Source organism: Salminus brasiliensis, chromosome 20 (assembly GCF_030463535.1).
Source record: "Salminus brasiliensis chromosome 20, fSalBra1.hap2, whole genome shotgun sequence".
NCBI classification, from domain to species: domain Eukaryota; kingdom Metazoa; phylum Chordata; class Actinopteri; order Characiformes; family Bryconidae; genus Salminus; species Salminus brasiliensis.
The window spans coordinates 6,152,321-6,173,032 of NC_132897.1; the positions used below are offsets into that span (position 1 = coordinate 6,152,321).

The 20,712-nt window shown below is 39.5% G+C and overlaps 1 protein-coding gene across 1 annotated transcript in view; it reads left to right on the forward strand.

Annotated features, from left to right (window-relative positions):
• Positions 1–20,712, forward strand: part of ppil2 (peptidylprolyl isomerase (cyclophilin)-like 2) — a 64,218-nt gene that overhangs the window by 721 nt on the left and 42,785 nt on the right. Inside the window, exons 2-8 of the mRNA XM_072664368.1 lie at positions 2,609–2,658; positions 2,751–2,796; positions 3,383–3,445; positions 4,324–4,375; positions 14,688–14,739; positions 15,841–15,932; positions 16,717–16,806. Of these exons, the coding sequence (XP_072520469.1) occupies positions 2,609–2,658; positions 2,751–2,796; positions 3,383–3,445; positions 4,324–4,375; positions 14,688–14,739; positions 15,841–15,932; positions 16,717–16,806 (445 nt within the window). The remainder of the gene's footprint in view (positions 1–2,608; positions 2,659–2,750; positions 2,797–3,382; positions 3,446–4,323; positions 4,376–14,687; positions 14,740–15,840; positions 15,933–16,716; positions 16,807–20,712) is intronic.

Genomic DNA, 20,712 nt, shown 5'->3' on the forward strand with positions numbered 1-20,712 from the left:
AGTGAGTGAGTGAGTGAGTGATTGAGTGAGTGATTGAGTGAGTGAGTGATTGATTGAGTGAGTGAGTGATTGAGTGAGTGAGTGATTGATTGAGTGAGTGAGTGATTGATTGAGTGAGTGATTGAGTGAGTGAGTGAGTGATTGAGTGATTGAGTGAGTGATTGAGTGAGTGATTGAGTGAGTGAGTGAGTGATTGATTGAGTAAGTGATTGAGTGAGTGAGTGATTGAGTGAGTGAGTGATTGAGTAAGTGAGTGATTGAGTGAGTGATTGAGTGAGTGATTGAGTGATTGAGTGATTGATTGAGTGAGTGAGTGATTGAGTGAGTGAGTGATTGATTGAGTGAGTGATTGAGTGAGTGAGTGAGTGATTGAGTGATTGAGTGAGTGATTGAGTGAGTGAGTGAGTGATTGATTGAGTAAGTGATTGAGTGAGTGAGTGATTGAGTGAGTGAGTGATTGAGTGAGTGAGTGATTGAGTGAGTGATTGAGTGAGTGATTGAGTGATTGAGTGATTGAGTGAGTGATTGAGTGAGTGAGTGAGTGAGTGATTGAGTGAGTGAGTGAGTGATTGAGTGAGTAAGTGATTGAGTGAGTGAGTGATTGAGTGAGTGAGTGATTGAGTGAGTGAGTGATTGAGTGATTGAGTGATTGAGTAAGTGATTGAGTGAGTGAGTGATTGAGTGAGTGAGTGAGTGAGTGATTGAGTGAGTGATTGAGTGATTGAGTGATTGAGTGAGTGATTGAGTGAGTGAGTGAGTGAGTGATTGAGTGAGTGAGTGAGTGATTGAGTGAGTAAGTGATTGAGTGATTGAGTGAGTAAGTGATTGAGTGAGTGAGTGATTGAGTGATTGAGTGAGTGAGTGAGTGATTGAGTGAGTGAGTGAGTGAGTGAGTGATTGAGTGAGTGAGTGAGTGAGTGAGTGAGTGAGTGAGTGAGTGAGTGATTGAGTGATTGAGTGAGTGAGTGATTGAGTGATTGAGTGAGTGAGTGAGTGAGTGATTGAGTGAGTGATTGAGTGATTGAGTGAGTGAGTGATTGAGTGATTGAGTGAGTGATTGAGTGAGTGAGTGAGTGAGTGAGTGTTTTAAAATGAAATCAAAATGAAATCAAATTTTATTTGTCACATACATAGTAATACACAGTATAACTTGCAGTGAAATGCTTTTTTGACAGTCTGCCCACATCAAGCTATACAATAAAGATCTAAATTTAAACTTAACTAAACCTTAACTTAATGAAGTAAAGTGCAAAAGAAAAATAAAATAAAAATAGAATAAGTTACATTTAAGTTAATTTTAAGTTAAAAAGAAAATATATATATATATATGAAATATATTTCTATATATGAAAATATAGAAATATAAGCAAAAAAAAAATATATATATATACAGATGAAAGTGCGTGTCTGTGTGTGTGTGTGTGTGTGTGTGTGTATATATATATATATATATATATATATATATATATATATATATATATATTTATATATATTTATATATATATATATATTTATATATATATATATATATATATATTTATATATATATATATATATATTTATATATATATATATATATATATATATTTATATAAATATATATATAAATATATATATATATAATGTATGTATACATATGTACATATTTATCTGTATGTGAGTGTATGTGTGAGTTAAAAAGAAGAAGTAACGTCACCAACTGCCCTATTCGTTTTAGTGCTCCTAAATACCTGTATGTGACAAATAACATTTAATTTAAGCTGATTTCATTCACTTAACACTTAAAGAGCAAGCCATTATCCATGAAAAGTAAGTTTTGTAACTATGAAAACATTCTTCTGTTTTATATTAATACGAATGATGCAGAGAAAACAAGTAGGGTAGTGGGTAACGTTACTTCAGGACCAGGGTTTGGAGCCACAATCTGTTCAAGCACTCTACTACCCCACTGTTACCATCATCACAGCACACAGTTTGATGGTAAACTGTTTCAGGCTTTGTCGCAGTGTCTGATTAGATTCACAATTCAGTGTTTTTTGCCAATACCCACCCAGACTGATCACTGTTTTGGTCCATATATTTTCTAAGCTTGAGCATAAAATCTGACTAAATCCAACCATTTGGCAAAAGCATGAACTGAGATCCCTTGTCACTAAATTCCTCATATTAAAATCAGTGTTTGGCCTCGCGGTACTTCTGATTTAAAACTAAATCCTATACACTCTGCATTTGGTTAAGAATAAAGGTACACATAATAAAGACATAAATGGTATGCCGTTGTTAGTTTTTGCTGGAGAGGTATAGAATAAAATAATACTAATTTCCACACATGAAAAAACATGCAAATTGAGAAAACATGAAATCATAGATGTTTATAGGATGTCGTCCAGGATACTAGATGGTAAAACTCATGGCTAGTAGATATGAATAATCTTCTCTTATTGTAATCTTCCTGGAGTGAATCACTTTTTTTTTTAGTTTGTCCAGGTAAAAGACAAGTGTGTTAATGGCCACAAATATTTGGAGAGCTGTCGTTATGAGGAAAGAGGCACGTGGTGATCATTATGCTCATACTTAACGTTATTTGTTTTATTTCTGCCTTTTTCAGGTACATCACCTGTACAGAATATACACATTTCTACGGAGGAAAGAAAACAGGTGTGTATTTGGGACATGATGCTGGTTTGGGGGAAGTGAAACGCCTATGAGTTAATTTGACACTTATTGAGCTTTTTTTCTTTTATCTACAGAAATCCCACAGGCCAATTTCAGACGATTACCCTTTGATCACTGCAGGTGAGTTGGATCCCTTGGTGTGTTTCACTTCCATCACTTCCGCATGGATGTGAATCCTCATCGGTGTCAGTTGTTATAAAGTTGTCAGTGCATAGCTTACTAACAGGGCTAACACAGAGACACACTATATGTCCAAATGTTTGCGGACACCGCTTCAGCTGCTTTTATGTTGCACCCATTGCTGACACAGATGTGCAAATGCGTGTGCGCGCACACACAGCTTGTCTAGACCCTGTAGAGAAGTACTTTCAATAGAATCGGACTCTCTGGAGTAGATAAACATCAACCTATTGGCACTAATGGAACTAATGTTGTTCTCTGAAATGATAGTTTCAGGTGCGCCATTCAGTACTTTTGGGATGAGGTGGGGTAGTTGTTACCCAACATCCTGACCTTTGTGGTGCTCTGGTTTGTGAATGCAATCAAGTCTTCACAGCAGTGACTCCAAAATGTAGTAGAAAGCCTTTTCTGGACAGTAGAAATGGTTAATGAATGAACAGATGTCCCAATACTTTTGTCTACATAGTGTATTTTGGAAAGGGTTTGGTTTCTTTTCTCACTTGCGTTTCTTTTTGTGCTCCTTCAGTTTGTCTCTTCAACCCTTTGAGTATCCCATGTGCACCTCAGAAGGTGTGGTCTTTGACCTAATGTAAGTACACTTCTCTCAGTATCCTGTCCTCAATATCAGTCCTATTCTGTGTAGTACACTGATCACCTGGCTGAAACCTGAGCCTGAGGGGTTTAATTACTGTATTGCTTCCCTGGGCAAGATGGAATATATAAAATAGATTAAAAATAATAAAAAATGAATAATAATAATAATAAAAAGATAAGGCACAGATGTAAAATAACAAAATAAACAAGTAAACACATACACATACATAAAACATAATAAATAAATAAATATATATATATATATATATATATATATATATATATATATATATATATATATACACATATACACACACACACACACACACACATTTTATTCTGTTTATTATTTGTTAATAATAATAATAATTTAAATTATTAATCTCCATAAGTCTTCCTCCTGTAACATGTTTTGGAAGTGTTGAAAGAATCTGTATGTTTTATTACTGTTAGGTTCATGATTACACAGTAATCAAAATTCAGAGTTCTGATATAATGGTAATGACTGTCCTACTGTAGAACAGCATGGATAATAACAAGTATATTGTGGTCACTTTTATACTATATATGTATAATAATAATATATATAATATAATATATAAATATTTTTTTCATGTATGTGTGTGTGTGTGTATGTATGTATGTATGTGTGTGTGTGTGTGTGTGTATATATATATATATATATATATATATATATATATATATATATATATATATATATATTAGTTGGGTTTTGACACGTCTACCGCTATGCTACAGTTATGCTGTGCTTGTGTAATGCCTGTAATGAACTCTCTGATCTTTGAGTCATTTTGTAATTGTATTTGGTCTGATTTACATAAAATGACTAATTTGTTCGGTTCTCCTCGGCAGGAGCATAGTTCCATGGATTAAGAAGTTTGGAACGAACCCCATCTCAGGGGAGGTAAGCTAAGAGTTCAAAGAAGAATTTCTTATTTCACAAGCTGTAACAGCTCTTAAGCCTCCTAAGAATGCAGTAGCACGATTAACCTTACATTACCTAAAGAAATGTTCACATTGATCGTAGTAAACTGGGTCGGCTTGCGGAAATGCTTTTAGAATGCAGTTCCTGTCAACACGTATCAGTACAGCTTATGTTTCATTTTTTAATCATATTCTTTACATATTAAAACAATGGGGAGCACAGCACTGGGATGTTGAATTACTACATATGATAAGGCAGCCATAAAAGTGAAGTTAAATTCTTGTACTATCTTGCATGCATTGCACACAATCGGCCACTAGAGGCCGCTTGACTCCACTTGATGCTCAAGCTTGGTTTGAGAGCTTTGGGAGAGGGCATGAGTGTTACATAACACAGAGAATAATACTTAGATCTGAACAGTGTGTTCAGGAGAACGTTGACGTATGGTGAGGTGGTGAGGTGGTATTAATAGTTCATTAATAATTAGTATTCTACATTATGCGTCTATACTTGTACAGTGATACAGAGCCTCTGGAGCTGAGAGGGTTAAAGGCCTTGCTCAAGGGCTCAATAATAGCATATATATTTATATATATATAATTTTAGTTTGTTTTCCCTTTTTACCCCCCAATTTGGTACTGCCAGTTAACCCACCCCTTCATAGCTCCCCCTAGAAGGTACATGTGATGCCATCATCACCTATTTTTGAACTACAGTCGCCGATGTGCTCAGGGGAAAGTGCCCAGCTCCACCATCTAACAGACACTTGTGCTGGCCAACCTCGCTTAACAATGATAAGGGGAGAGGGCGCCATGTACCCATCCGGAGAGAGCATGGCTAATTGTGCGCTCTCACACTCTGGCCGCTGATGGCAATGCAGCATGGTCCATCATGGTAGCACATTAGACAGCTTAGCCACTCCGGGCCCATCTAACAGCGGCAGTTAAATGGACGCAAGCATTGTACCTACAACCCTGCACTGTGATTGAGCAACAAGCGTTGCGCCTGCCTGCATTATGTTTTCTCTGGAATTTTAGAGTAGCTTGATTCGGTACATGTCGATTTTCTTGGGCTTTTATATTATACAATTATTTGGAAGTGTTCCAATAAAACCATGTTAGGGTCGCTGTTATAATAGTAATTGAGTAATGTGCTGATGGTTTTGACAGTAAATTGAGTCAGTGGTAGTGAGGCTGGTGGTATAAGGATACATAAGTCACTGTTTGGTTTGGACAGCACAGTTTGTTTTGTGTTCGGTACAAAAGTGAGAAAAAAGGTGCTTACAGTGGAGTTTTAGTGTGACTAGTACAGCACAGTTACATCACATACAGCCAGTTTTTCTTAATTGTTTGTTGCATCATATATTTAGTGTCCTCTAAATGCAGGATGATGCTTTACAGTACTGGTTTTGGCTTAGAGCTGTATTATCAGTCTACTGGACACACACTGCCATTCTTTTAATTTACAGAGGACATTAGGATTATAAGGAGAGGTGTGTGTGTGTGTGTGTGTATTCTACCTGTATGGCAAGCCGACGCTGTAATGCAATAGGATTTCTGTTATTTGGTATAGTTTTGTGTGTAGTAGAGGAGAGTGGGGCTCAACCTAAGGCAGGGTAAACCGTTCTGTTTGAAAGGGCACGTATTATGAAAAACTCACTTCATCCATGCTTGTGCTTACGTCTGTGTATCTGGAGTGTCTACCAACCCACAAACTGTAAAATAAGACAACGCTGTGAGTTTTTTGTGAGCTAAAATTTATTATTAAAAATAAGTGATACCACCCCACCCTCATCTGAGTACCTCCACCTTTGTAATTGTAGAGTTTCAGAAGACAAAAATGGTCAAAGTTGTCTCGTGGGATGTGTTTATGGGCTACTTTGGAAACCATGGTTATCAAAAAAAAAATTAGACAGTTGAATATGAACTTGAGTTATTATATTGATCCTGATTTGAGTTGCTGGAAACCTAAGGACAGAAAGCCAAGTATAGCAGACTATAGCTGAGAGAGAGTGTGTATATTGCTCTGGCACGGGAGAGTGAAAGGGTAAGCCGGTGACTGAGAAACGCAAACTCAGTACGCCATATACGAGAACTCAAGGCGAAGTAAATGCAGCACAAATGAGAACTCAAGGCGAAGTGAACGCAGCGCAAACGAGAACTCTAGGCGAAGTGAACGCAGCACAAACGAGAACTCTAGGCGAAGTGAACGCAGCGCAAACGAGAACTCTAGGCGAAGTGAACGCAGCGCAAGCGCGAACTCTAGGCGAAGTGAACGCAGCGCAAGCGCGAACTCTAGGCGAAGTGAACGCAGCGCAAGCGCGAACTCTAGGCGAAGTGAACGCAGCGCAAGCGCGAACTCGAGGCGGACTCGAGGCGAACTCAAGGTGGCTAAACAATTAAATATAATATTTAATTGTTCGAAATCAAGGCGACGTAAACACGAACTCAAGGTGAAGTAAACGCAGCATAAATGTGATCTCAAGGCAAAGTAAATATTCAATATCTAGTGCAAATAAGAATGAACAGAAGTAAGAAGTGGGACATTGTGTTTCCATGTATCCACGTGTGTTTACACGTTGGTTTGTTTTGGTCTGCCTCTGGACATTGCTCTACATGTCAGGGCATGTTCTTATGTGGGTGGGTGGGTGAGCGTGTGCACACACAGCTGGGACTGTACTATCGGACGCATTCTTGATGGATTGGTCTGGTAGGAGAGGGAATGGGAGGGTGAGCGAGGTGGTTAGAGAGGTACTGGGAATGATTGGTGGAGTCTTGTGGACATGTCTGAACTTGTTACCTCCAGCACAGACAGGCATGCTTCTGTGTTACCATCAGTAGCAGCTGTGTGCTGAGCCACATGCTCGTGCCGGAGTGTGAGAAAGTGTGTGAGTGTGAGCAGATATCCGTCGTAGCGGGCACATTCCACTTTAGCCGGCCAGCGCAGCAAAACAACAAATGGCCATTTAAGGGTCCCTAAAGCTCTCTGGGTTTTTAGTTAGAACACCTTTAACTGTTTCTACCATCCAGGGAAGAAGGCTTTGGAGCATTGCTGTAAGGATTTGATTGCAATCAGCAACAAGAATGTTAGTAAGGTCAGGATATTGGATGATCACACATCACCCCACATCATCTTTTCTTCTCAAGCTCATCCAAGGAAAGAAAATTGGATAAAGCCCCATCATTCCAGAGAACACAGTTCCACCTCTCCACAGCTCAATGCTGGGGGGCTTTTTGCCCCTCCTGCATACACATAGCATTAAGCATAAGTTCATGCTGATCTGCTCCAATGAGTCCTATTCTATTGGCTGTACTTCTCTACAATGACTAGACAAGCAAGCTGTGTGTCAGCAATGGGTGCAGCTGAAGGCATTGATTAGAAGGGGTGTCCACAAATATTTGGCCATCTAAAATGTAGTTAACAGCGTTGTATGGTGTTATTTATCAGGACTGTCAAGCGCTAGTTTTAGTATTCTCTAGACCAGTGCTTCTCAACACTGTCCTCAGGAACCGCTAAACCATCCATGGTGGTGTTCTCTTGCAGCTCCCAGCCCACCCTAAACCACCACTTAATTAAAATAGTTGTTTACTGAAAAACTATATTTATACAGTTTATTCGTCCCCTCCTTTTCACAAATGCAGTCAACCAACCAAGACGTTTAGGGTCTGCAGTTTGCTTCATCCGTTTTACATTAAAACTGCAGGACAGGATCACTGTATTAGATGTCTACTGCCATGTTTCCATCCAGCTATTTAAAAAAAAAAACGGCTTTTTCATATTAAATTATGTGACTGGTTCCATCAACTCTGCAAAGAAGTGTGTTAACTGAGAAATCTTTAATATTGGGCAACTTCTCGTTCCTGTTTTGTTCAGGGTTCTGTCTGTCTTTCACATCATAAGGCCGAAAGCCAGAAGGCCATGGCAGAAGTAACGTCTATTAATCAGCTGTTGGATCTTCGTCTGTGTACAGTCTAATTTCACTGGCATGTGTTTAGCTTTGATAAGAGAAGGGTGATTCCTAATTTCTTCATCGGCCATGCAGATTTCTCCTGTACGACATCCAGAGAATTCGACCCTTCCTCTCTAGAGAGGCGCCCAGGTGCTCGTTCAGTCTCTCATCACTTCGAGACTTGACTACGGCTACTATCTTCTGGCTGGTCTCCCTCTGCGCACCATCAGACCCCTGCAACTTATTGCAGAACGCAGCAGCACGGGTCGTCTTCAGTGTTTCTAAATTCAGCCATGTCTCTCCACTGCTGCGTTCTCTTCACTTGGAGCTTCATGTACGGCTTGGCTTGTCATCCCTCAGAATCCACGGAAGACGAGCGTCCAGACTTTTTTTCTGTCCTGCACCAAGGTGGTGGAACGAACTTCCCCTGGGTGTCCGAACAGCAGAGTCACTCGCTGTCTTCAAACGCAGACTGAAGACCCTCCTCTTTTGAGAATACTTGGACGAATAGCAGAGTGTGGTCTCCTTACTGACTTGTGTTTAGTAGAGTCTAAACTTAGAGGATCTTTGAATTATTAGTCTATTCAAACTAGCTGAAGTTTTTCTTGGGTAAATAGCAAAGCACTTTTGTAAGTCGCTCTGGATAAGGGCGTCTCCGAAATGCCTTAAATGTAAATGTAAGCAAGAAAACGGAAACATCTGGCTGGTCAGACGACTTGATCCCTTTCTCATTCACACTTTATGTAGTGTAGTGTAGTGGATAACACCACGCTATACCAGTAAGAGTTCAGAGAGACTGTTACCTGTGTAACATAATTCCAGTGTTGGTTATGATGAGAGCTTCAGGCAAATTCCATAAATGTAAATTCCTGGATGTTATTAATTCTGCAGATCTGTTTTAATTGTAATTTAGCAAGTTTAGGACATTTGTCCACCCCATGCAAAAGTACTAACTTTTATATAAATGTTGCAGATTTAATTGAGATTTTCTCATAGGGAATGCAATGACTAATTGACTTGGTCGACTAAAATCGACGACTAAATTAGTTGCCAGCTAATTTAATTTAACTAGGAAAGTTTCGGGATGCATGTGAACTGCAGATTAATCGCCGTAACCATGAATTTGAGTTTTACTGCCACTTCTCTTAATATGGGTGCAGAGCTGCAGTGGAATCACACAGACTGAGCACGGGGCATGTGGATAAAGACGGCACAGCCACACATCTGACATGTCCTCAGTCTGTTGTGTGAGTGGAGAGCAGAGTTCTATTAGTGGGAGGCATGGGGGTCTCCCATGGCTGTGGACTGAGTGTGAGAAGGTGACCGGCACTTGACTGATCGGCTCAGTTAGACCCAGTGCTGAGCGAGCGATTGAGTTCTGATTACACAAGAAACCGTCCTGAAAATGTGGCAGTGAGGGATTCAGGCTGAAGATGAAGAGTGTGGCCTCAGGAGATGTGTGAGTGAGGTTCCATCACTGGTAGAGATGTGATCTGATCTAGGCATACTATAATGGATCGGGTATCGCTCACGCACACGGTGCATGAAGCAGTTTTACTGCGGTGAAGGACACTCAGAATGACTGTGTTTGACAAATGTTTGTGGACACACCTTCTCATGAATGCATTTAGTTACTATAAGTTACATCTGTTGTTCAAGTGCAAATACACAGCTTGTCTAGTCCCTGTAGAGAGCTACAGCCAAAAGAATAGGACTTGCTGGAGCAGGTGAACATGAACCTATTGGCACCATGCTGCCTAATGCCCGGTGTGGGCCCCCCCTCGGTATTGAGCTGTGGAGCGGTGGTACTGACTAACGGTGTTCTCTGGAATGATGATTGTGCTCCAGCCAGTACTTTTGGGATGAGTTGGGGAGTTCAAACAAATCCTCACAGAAGTGCTTAAAATAAATCTAGTAGAAAGTTACTCACAAAATCAGAATAAACTCTTTAATGGAAACTGTATGACCATATTTATAGAAATTCAAAGATCGCAGTGGACCCTGATAGCCAGCAGTAAGACACTGATCGGATCAGGGGCCAAAATAACTGGATCGGGACGTCTCTAGTCACTGGCCATATGCTTGCTGTCTTCCTCTACACTGAATGTTGAAGTGCTACCAGTCTGTGTGCATCTCTCTCTCTCTCTCTCTCTCCCTCTCTCTCTCTCTCAACACTGCTTCTATTTCAGGCTTTTTCAGTACCACATTACACAATGTGATTAAGATTCAGAGCAAACCTCTAAATTTGGGACAGAGAATGCATCAGTAGTTTTACTCCTCTTGTAAAGACCTGAACCTTTCTGCTACGCATCAGTGCCAGTTAGGCGGGTAGACTGGCGTTAATCCAGTCGCCAGTTTCAATGTTGGGCCTATACCACAAACCAGATAGATCACACCGTTGTTTGCTGCCCAATAGAACGTAAAGTAGAGATGGCAAGTCTGTATTGATGGGTATTGGTGTCGGACTGATCTCAGCAGAAAATACTGGATCAGATGTCGGAGGGAAGAAGAAAAAAAACAAAACAAAACACTGGATCCCATCCAATCCTGGGCCAGATCTAGCCTAGGGGTAGTGGAGTGTTGAAGTTGTTTGGGCAGAACAGTCTACTTTTAGATACTCCTCCAAAGCGAAGGTTTTCAGTGCAGTGGGTAACACTTGCTTTCCCTGTGGCATCCCCAAGCCCACCATGCTCTACCTAATAAGAGTCCTTGGGCAAGACTACTAACACTACATTCTTGTGCAACATGATTTAAATGGTTTCTCTGGATGAGAGCATCCACCAAAATGGAAATATGGAAAATTATAAACAGTTAATTTGGAAGAGAAGTAGATTTTAAAAGAAGAAATAGCAGATTTGTGGATGTCCGTATCAGTAAAAAAAAAAAAAAATAGTATCGTACCATATCTAACATGACACAAAGTGAATCGAGTTACTGTTGGTTCTGCTTCTTACTTACATAATTCATAGTGATTGTTGCTGAGTAATCAATCATAAAAGTGCCGCAGAATTAATTTATTCAATATTAAAAGTTGCAGGCTGAAGTATGTAACTTTGGTTGGGGAAGAAAATGCTAATTTCCCACTTTATTTTGCCTCCCAATTAAACCTCAGAATTTTCCTTTAATTATATATATATAAAATTATAATTCCTTTAATTATATATATAACTATAATTATATATAAATAATAATTATTATAATTCCTTTATAGTTGCACTGTATATGCATTATTGCACTGTTTAAAATGTACAGGTTAATAATGTGTGTCCTATGTTTACATCACTGTTTGCATAGACTTGGAATAGATGAAGGTAAGTATATGCAGGGTGCGGAGTGTGTGTGTTTGGTGTGATGAGACAAGCAGTGAGGGAGCTTTGTGACGGACTGGACCCATACACTTTATTACTGGCTGTTCAGATACCGAGTAATTTGTAGCCGGCACTGAGTAATAACAATAATTTGTCTTAAAGTGAAAACTCTGAGACATGCCAGAAACAGTCTTGCCTGAGACACCAGCACTCTGCGTGTCAAGTGACCGGCTATATTGGAGGAGACGTTTTAGCAGTCTTCATTAGCTGGTGATGCAGAGATCATTAGGCACACGGATGCACCTTTTCATTCTTCAGATCCAGGCCAGAGTGGTATTTATCGACCAGCCAGACCAGAGTAGGAAAGCTGAAGCAGCAGCAGCAGCTCCAACCTGCCACGGCCGCTTAGCATCAGAGGCCTAACTGCTCCTAGATCTAGATGAATGTGAGAACTTGATGCATTCTGACTCTGACCCACATTCTTTTCAGTTTTGCTGATTCATTCAATCTCCTAGAGCTGCGGCGTTTAGCTTCATTATAGTCAAGTCAGTTTGATTCGGATGGTGCTTTTTACAGCCTACTCACAAAGCAGCTTTACAGAACTCTGGAAACAAGACAAAAAGAAACCAAACAAATGAAATATGTGACGGAGACAATGGCAAGGCACACTCCCTTGGGAGGAACCAAGACTCACAAGACCCTCTTTTGGTCAACCACTTATACGTGGGTTAAGTCACCATAACACCACAGAGGCCTGTTGTTAACCCAACTGTAATGATATAATCATTGAGTCTGTGAGGGTAGTGGAGCCTTTACAGGTGGCAGTGGTGGCTCAGCGGTTAGGGCACCGGACTGTTAATGACAGGGTTGTGGGTTTGATGTCCAGGCTCGGAAAGCTGCCACTGTTGGGCCCTTGAGCAAGGCCCTTCATCCTCCATGCTCCCCGGACGTCACAGCAATGGCTGCCCACCGCTCCAGGCATGTGTGTTCAATGTCAGTGGTGGGATCTCATACTGTTTGCAGTAGACATTTACAAGCTTTGCTTTGCCTAAATATATGGTCTAACAATATAGCTTAGCCAAGTATTGGCTTTAATGCCTCCCAGACTTTATCAGATACTGTGTTTGGTAGAAACTGTGATGTAATGATGTTTTTATCCTTATCTGTTCCTCATTAATGGGCCTTTTTTGGGTAAATACTGAGATTCATTAGAATGTTCTCAAAGACTCTATGTTCAAAAGCATGATAATATTTGCATTACTTGTAATGCACAATTCACAAATTATTTGAATGAATAAAATTATTTCAACAAATAAATTAAGTGCTATATTATAACGGATAAATAAATAACATTTAAAAATGTTTTTTCTAATACAGCCTGTAATTCAATGCAACATCCAGCAGCCTGTACAAGGCAAGTGTTTCCTACTAGGTTCAATTAGTTGCTTGATCGATATGGATTATTTCATTATAAAAGTTGCCCTGTATTTATTCAACATTGTAGAGAAAACTTTGAGAAAGGAGTCCCCCAGATCCCACGCCATCACCATACCTGTCCATGCTTGGCTCTGTAAATACTGGAACATTCCAGCAGGAGATTGCTAACTGATCCCAGCATCGTCCCGGGAGTTTTAAGCTACGTTCATATTTAAGGCATTGATGGGGCAAGGATGTCACATGCCAAAAATGACTGAATTGCAGTGCTTGCGGCCCACGTGTTTGCTCCACTTACTGTCGTGCACCTTCAAATTTTTTTTTTCCTAACTTGGGTTTGGGTTCCTTTAAAATGAACGGATTTGACGGAGCTCCTGCAGTGCAGGACCAACTCTACGGGCAATTGTATGCGATCTCTCTGAGTGGCTCAAGGTTTGCACTGTCTACAGAGTGTAAGCCTCACTAAACCAAGTTCCCTTAAGTGAGCAACAAATCGATAGAATGAAAATAAGAGTTTCTTTGTAGAGATCCAAGACCTTTCTTTTATAGAGGTTATTTGTCATTCATGGGCGTGGTTTATGGTAACGCTATTGTAACTGTTAAGAAATGTACACATGCACCCAATTTGTGAACCATCAATATCCATTAACTTACACACGGTCTGTTAATACATCTGGTGTTTACGCAGTGTTTGTGAATCTGGTGGAGCGCTTTCGCAAAGGTCCAATGTTTTTAGGAGGCGTGCTACTAGGGCAGTAGTAATATGGTGTTATAGGTAGGGATGCACCGATGCTCCAATACTAGGATCAGACATCGGCCCTGATACTAACAAAATTAGCTGGATCCATGCGACCGAGTCATTCACTGAACCCGATTCCCTCACCGTCGGTATTCTAGACTTCATAACTCAGGATCAGAGTAATTTACAGACATGATACACATATCATTGCAAACATCTGACAAGAAGGAAGGATCTGCTAGCTCTTTTTGGGTCTCACCGACTTCGAATTTCAGTCAAGCCTGATGCCTTAAGTCTCTCCCACATGGTGAAATATATGGTTTATTCGACATTGGTATCTGTATCGGGTATCGACTGATAAGCAAAACAGCAAAAGTCGTATCGGTGCATCCCTAGTTGTAGGTATGGCTATGTGATCTCGTCTTTAAAACCTCTAATATCTGGAGTTGTTCTCATCTCAAGACCATATGTTGGTGTGTATTGGTCTGCATAATGTTTTTGTTCTGATTACTGAAAAAAAAATTGCTGTAATAAAAATTTGTAAGCCATACGGCCCACCTCTCTCACCCTACCACCGTGATCTAATTAGCAAATGGACGGAATCCAGCGCAAAGGCCAACCTCTGACTGAACAAGCAGAAAGCTCACTTAATGAGCTGGCAATAACACCACCTTTGAACATGTCCTCGTGTACGTCTGCGGGTGTGTGTGGATGTGACTCAGCCTAAAATGATGCCGCGGTGTGACGGGATCATTTTCAGTGGGTTGTGTGAGAACACTTGTACTGAGACATAATCTGTTTACACACACTGACAAACACCCTGTGCCTCGTCACTAATTGGCTTCTCTCTTTCCCTTTCAGAAACTCGACGCCAAGTCCCTCATCAAGCTGAACTTCAGCAAGAACAGCGAAGGTACACCTTTTTATATACGTTTCCGGAACACGTAGGTGTGGGCGAGAGGGCAAACAGTATATATACTATAATATCTTAGCTAATGTTTGCAGACATTTTCCTGAGGTTGAAGCTGGAACAGATATTTTGTGAGCTAGTCTGAAGAAAAATGCTTGGTTCCAGATTTCAGACGCCAGCACAGCGTAGATGTGTTCAATTCCACCTGATTTACCATCATTAAGCACTGATTTATCAAACCAGGTGTTGATGTGATGAGAACTATAAATAATACTAGACTCCATGAGGAGAACTTTGAGGATGTTCTAATGAACACAGTGATTGAAAACCACGACTGATGGTATGAATGCTGTTAGTATTTATTCTAATATCAGCGTTTTATTTGGAGTTATAAACACAATAAAGCAGATTTCATTTTCACTTGTGCTAAAATGTTTACTGCCGCTCAAAACTGTTGCTGGCACAAAAACCTTGGATCTTAAAAACAGAAACTTTACAAGAGGAATAAAAAATGGGTCCAATAAAAACATTTTATCATTTATTTAATATAATCTTTATTTCATTTCTGGATGAATGGACCAAAAGAAATTCTCTAAATTACTTGGAATAGACTTTTTATTTATTTATTTATTTATTTATTTAAAAAAAATTTTTTTATATTTTTTTACATTGACTTCCATTCAAAGTTAATAACATGTTTGCCTTCTCCTGTAAACTCAACATTTTGGAGACTATATATTTGACATACATGCAGACATACATTTTATATATAATATGCTATGTATTAAAAGCAAACAGCAAACCTCTCACAGTCTCTCACATTCAGATCCGAATCATATATGGATGTAACTTCCATATCAGTAATTCATAATAAATAATGCAGTAATGCAAATGTTGCTTAAAGCAATATTTTATGTAAAATAACACCTTCAGAATCTTCTTGATGGTACACTGACTGTAATCAGAATTACGTTACGACCAAAGGAAGTGGAAAAGGGTATGGCAGCTTAACATGCAGGATGACGCCCCTCCCTTTTTGCCCTGCATGTATTTTTTTCCTATAAATACTGGGTGTAAACCACTCTTTCTCTTCTGTATAAACAGGGAAGTACCACTGCCCTGTGCTCTACAACGTCTTCACCAACAACTCCCACATTGTGGCCAACAAAGTCACAGGAAACGTCTTCTCACATGAGGTAAACTCCAGTTATCCCTTAATCCCAGGAGACGCTTTGTTTGTGTTTGAAAGTCATCCAGCTCAGACAGTGCTCCCTTGCCCCCAGCTGTACACAGTCAGCCAAGATGCACTAATGGAGCATATACACGGATCAGCCATAACATTAGTACCACATAATTGAGTAGGACCCATGTGCCGTCACAACAGATCTGACCCTTCCAGGCTTCTAAAGGCGTCCTGTGGAATTTGGCACCAGTGCGTTATTAGCGGATCCTTTAAGTCCTGTAGGTTGTGAGATGTGGCCTCTGTGGATCATATCCGTGAGCCTTAGGTGCCCTTGACCCGGTCACTGGTTCACTGGTTGTCCTTCCTTGGAACACTTTTGACAGGCACTGACCGCTGTATAGCAGATAGGACTATAGACAGCTTATGCCTACTGTGGTTGTAAATACAAGGTGTTTATTAAGACTGTTAGTAAATTGCGCTCTTGATTTAGGCTTGCAGTTTGCACAATGCTAACTGGTGCACATAAGCTTCTAGTACTTGCAGACTTTTAGCTCCAGTCTGAAACTAAAGAAGCTAATTCAGGCTCTGAACACGTCTCGGCTGATTGGCTACATTTGGCTGGGGGGGGAGTTGTTTAAATTATTTTGTGTGTGTTTGTTTATTTATTTATTTATTTATTTATTGCTGAACTACTCCTGTGCTGCTAATAGCTGTGTCTTTAATACGGTGCCCTAAGAAAATGCCTACACTCCTGCGGCCACACACAGTGCCCAGAATTAATTGTGTGCGTTATCTAGGCTGTGGAGCAGCTGAACATCAAGACAAAGAGCTACAAAGATCTGCTGACTGATGAGCCGTTTACCCGTCAGGATATCATCACGCTGCAGGTGGGTGTTAGAGTGTGTGTGTGTGTGTGTGTGTGGTGAGTGAGAAAGTGAACCCTGCGGGTGCATGCACTTGTCAACTACTGCACATGTAGGCTATATGCTGTCTGTGCGTGTAGATTTGGACAGGTAGGTCCCTGTGCTTCTGTCGACTGTGGTGTTCTATAATTATAGATGCTGTAAAGTCGCGTCAACACAAAGCTGTGACAGATCACAGCAGGTTTGGGGGGGGAAATGCCCTTTGATGATAATTGAGCCTTAGCCTGTGTGTGATGTGTGAACCTGTATGTTTAGGCTGATCCTGGATCAGCCAGCTTCCTTTTCATTAACGGACAAAAGAGAAAGCCAGAGGGTTTCAGTCAGTGGGAAGGTAGAGAGGTTTTAATTTGAGGGACGGATCCCGGACTTCGTGCCACTGTTTTAGGGAAAGTGCATCTCGCCGTCTGTGCAGATGTGAGTTTGCTTAGTCTATTTGGCTTAATAGGGATATTAAATTATCAGCCATGAGGTTTTAGCTCACGATTAGATATATTATCACGGTCACTCAGAAACCTTGTATCATCAGAACGGCAACTTAACAGGAGGAGATAATTGGCTTTCAGTGGAAGATTTTGAATAAAGCATTTCTATTGGTCAATTCATGATGAAACATGAACACAATGCAAATGACAACTAATTAATATTATATTACAAACTAAAAAACAGCAAAAATGTGTGTATATATATATATATATGTATTTCTTTTTTTTTTTTTTTTTTTTTTTTTTTTTTTTTTTTTTCTTTGTTTGGTGACTTTTAAAGTACAAGCCTGGCTGGTTAGCTGTCTTTAACAATAGCTAAAGCTACGATGTGATTGCATAAAAAGGGAAATACCCTGTATGGGTGTGCGCGCACAAATGTTGAAGATTCAAGAGTTTGTCATATGCACAGCAGAAACAAGTGTTTACATTGTACACTGAAATTCTTACTTTGCAGTTCCTTCATTTACAGACGTCTTATAAATATCAATATAAAAAGAGTGAAATAGAATATAATTAAATAAGTATAATTAAATGTGTGTATGTATGTGTATATATATGTGTGTGTGTGTGTGTGTGTGTGTGTACACACACACACACACACACACGAGTAAAGCTTAATAAAAGAAAAACACTAAGTATAGCATGTTGGCAGAAACACAGGATTTAAGCAATTCTTAGTTTTTTTCCTATGGAGAGAAAAATTTAATTCTGCAAGAATACATATTAGTATATTATGTAGCACACCATTAGTATATTGTCTGTCACATCAAAATCTTGGATCTCAATTTTTTTACATGGGGCCGATCAAAAGTAGGTACTGTTGGTATTAAACAGCTCCTGGTGCTTTGCATTAATGACACTGTGTGTCCATGTTCTTTACAATGCCCTTCTTGTATTTGTCCATTGAGGGGGTCCCTCTAAAACCTTTTTTTAACTTTAATTTTAGGGTTTTTCGATTAGGACTAACTTAAATCTGGCAGTCGTCAAATTTTCATGACCAATGAACCAATAGAAATGCTCCAAAATGACTTTGGAAAAAAAATGTTTTACGCTGCATATTTAGAGCACGTTTCTGGCCTGACCACAACAATATGCTACATAGCTAACGAATAATCATTTACCAAGATGAACATGAAGCTTATTAACTGAAGAAAAGTTGATGCATGTGCGTGTGTGTGTGTAACATGGTCATACTTTGCCCTGTGTGTGTGTATAACGAATTACTTTCCAGTAATCAGAGGTGTCGGGTCCGATGACAACAGGAGTGTTGGAGAAATATGGGGCAGGGGGTGATGCGTATAGCAAGTGAGCTAGGCAGTCCTGTTCTGACTGAGTGCAGACTTATTTTGAGGAAGTGTTGATCTGGACGGGTCACGAGAGTGTTTATAGATGAGGAAGAGGTGGGTGAGTCAGGAGGATTGAAGACGGAGGTTAATGGGTGTATTTAGGGGTTTGATGTGTCAGGAGATTGACGAGGGATGATCATACAGTAATGTGATGGGCCAAGGGATGTGAAGCTTGTGTGTATTTATTTTAAGAAGCTGAAAACTCATAGAACTGATATGTCTATCATTTTTGATTGTTATACAGCGCTTTATTGACTGATATATGTAGATTTATCATATTAATTACAGCGGCATAAAGACAGTGATGATAAGCAAGTAAAAATAAATACCTTATATACAGATATATAAATTTCCTAGAATGTAGTTAAAATATTAAATAATAAATATCAAATAAATGTGTGTGTGTGTGTGTGTGTGTGTGTGTGTGTGTATAAAATCTGAATAATCATTTGTTCTGCTTAATAAACCCCTCACAAAAGACACTGGTTTCCTTTAGACATCATCACTGCTTTATTGTTGAGGCCATTGATGCCAGTAAGTCCGTGGAGCAATAATATCGGTCAGTTATTATTGGGCAAATCAGACCCTGATTAGAATGTGGTGCTGAAAGAGGGATGGGGTCAGGTTATTTTGGGGTTAAATAGGACAGAGAGCATTGGGGTCAATCAGGAAATGCTGGAGTGTTATTTTGGGGTTGGGAAGAGAGGGGCAGTGGAATTCTTTTTAGGGACAGACACACTGCCCAGCTCGACTCTGGTTACATTGTTTGACCCATTTGGATCACACACACACTTGATTGGTGGGTCACACAGAGAGCAGAGAAGAGGAACTGTGTGTGTGTGTGTGTGTTCTTGTTCTTGTATCTCTGTGGGGACCAAATGTTCTCACTATGATGGGGCAGTAAGAAGAATGAGTTTAGTGAGGACAATTTTTTTTCTAGTCCTCACTTTTTAAAAAGGCTGTTTTTTCTAATGCACTAATGCAGCCTTTAGAACAGACAGGTTATGAGACACATGTGGATATAGGGGCTGGGGTTAGTATGGTTTGTCTTGGGGTTAGGTTTATGATTAGTAGGGTTTTGGGTAGGGTTATGTTTAGGGTTATGTTAAAGTAAGGATGAGGTTTAGGGTTTTGTTTGGGTTGATGGGGTTAGGGATAGTATGTTTAAGGTTAGGGATTATAATTTGGGTTAATATGTTAATTCTATGTTTAGGTTTAAGGTTATCTATTGGGTTAATATGTTTAGGTTAGGGTTATTTGTAGGGTTAGTATGTTTAAGGATAGGCATTATCTGTTGGGATAATATATTTAGGTTAGTAGGTTTAAGGTTAGAGATTATCTGTTAGGATAATATGTTTAGGTTAGTGGGGTTAGTAGGTTTAAGATTAGGGATTATCTGTTAGGATAATATGTTTAGGTTAGTGGGGTTAGTAGGTTTAAGGTTAGGGATTATCTGTTAGGATAATATGTTTAGGTTAGTGGGGTTAGTAGGTTTAAGATTAGAGATTATCTGTTAGGGTAATATGTTTAGGTTAGTAGGTTTAAGGTTAGGGATTATCTGTTAGGATAATATGTTTAGGTTAGTAGGTTTAAGGGTAGGGATTATCTGTTAGGATAATATGTTTAGGTTAGTGGGGTTAGTAGGTTTAAGATTAGGGATTATCTGTTAGGATAATATGTTTAGGTTAGTGGGGTTAGTAGGTTTAAGGTTAGGGATTATCTGTTAGGATATGTTTGTTAGTGGGGTTAGTAGGTTTAAGGTTAGGGATTATCTGTAAGGATAATATGTTTAGGTTAGTGGGGTTAGTAGGTTTAAGGTTAGGGATTACCTGTTAAAATAATATGTTTGTTAGTGGGGTTAGTAGGTTTAAGGTTAGGGATTATCTGTTAGGATATGTTTGTTAGTGGGGTTAGTAGGTTTAAGATTAGGGATTATCTGTAAGGATAATATGTTTAGGTTAGTGGGGTTAGTAGGTTTAAGGTTAGGGATTATCTGTTAGGGTAATATGTTTAGGTTAGTGGGGTTAGTAGGTTTAGGGTTA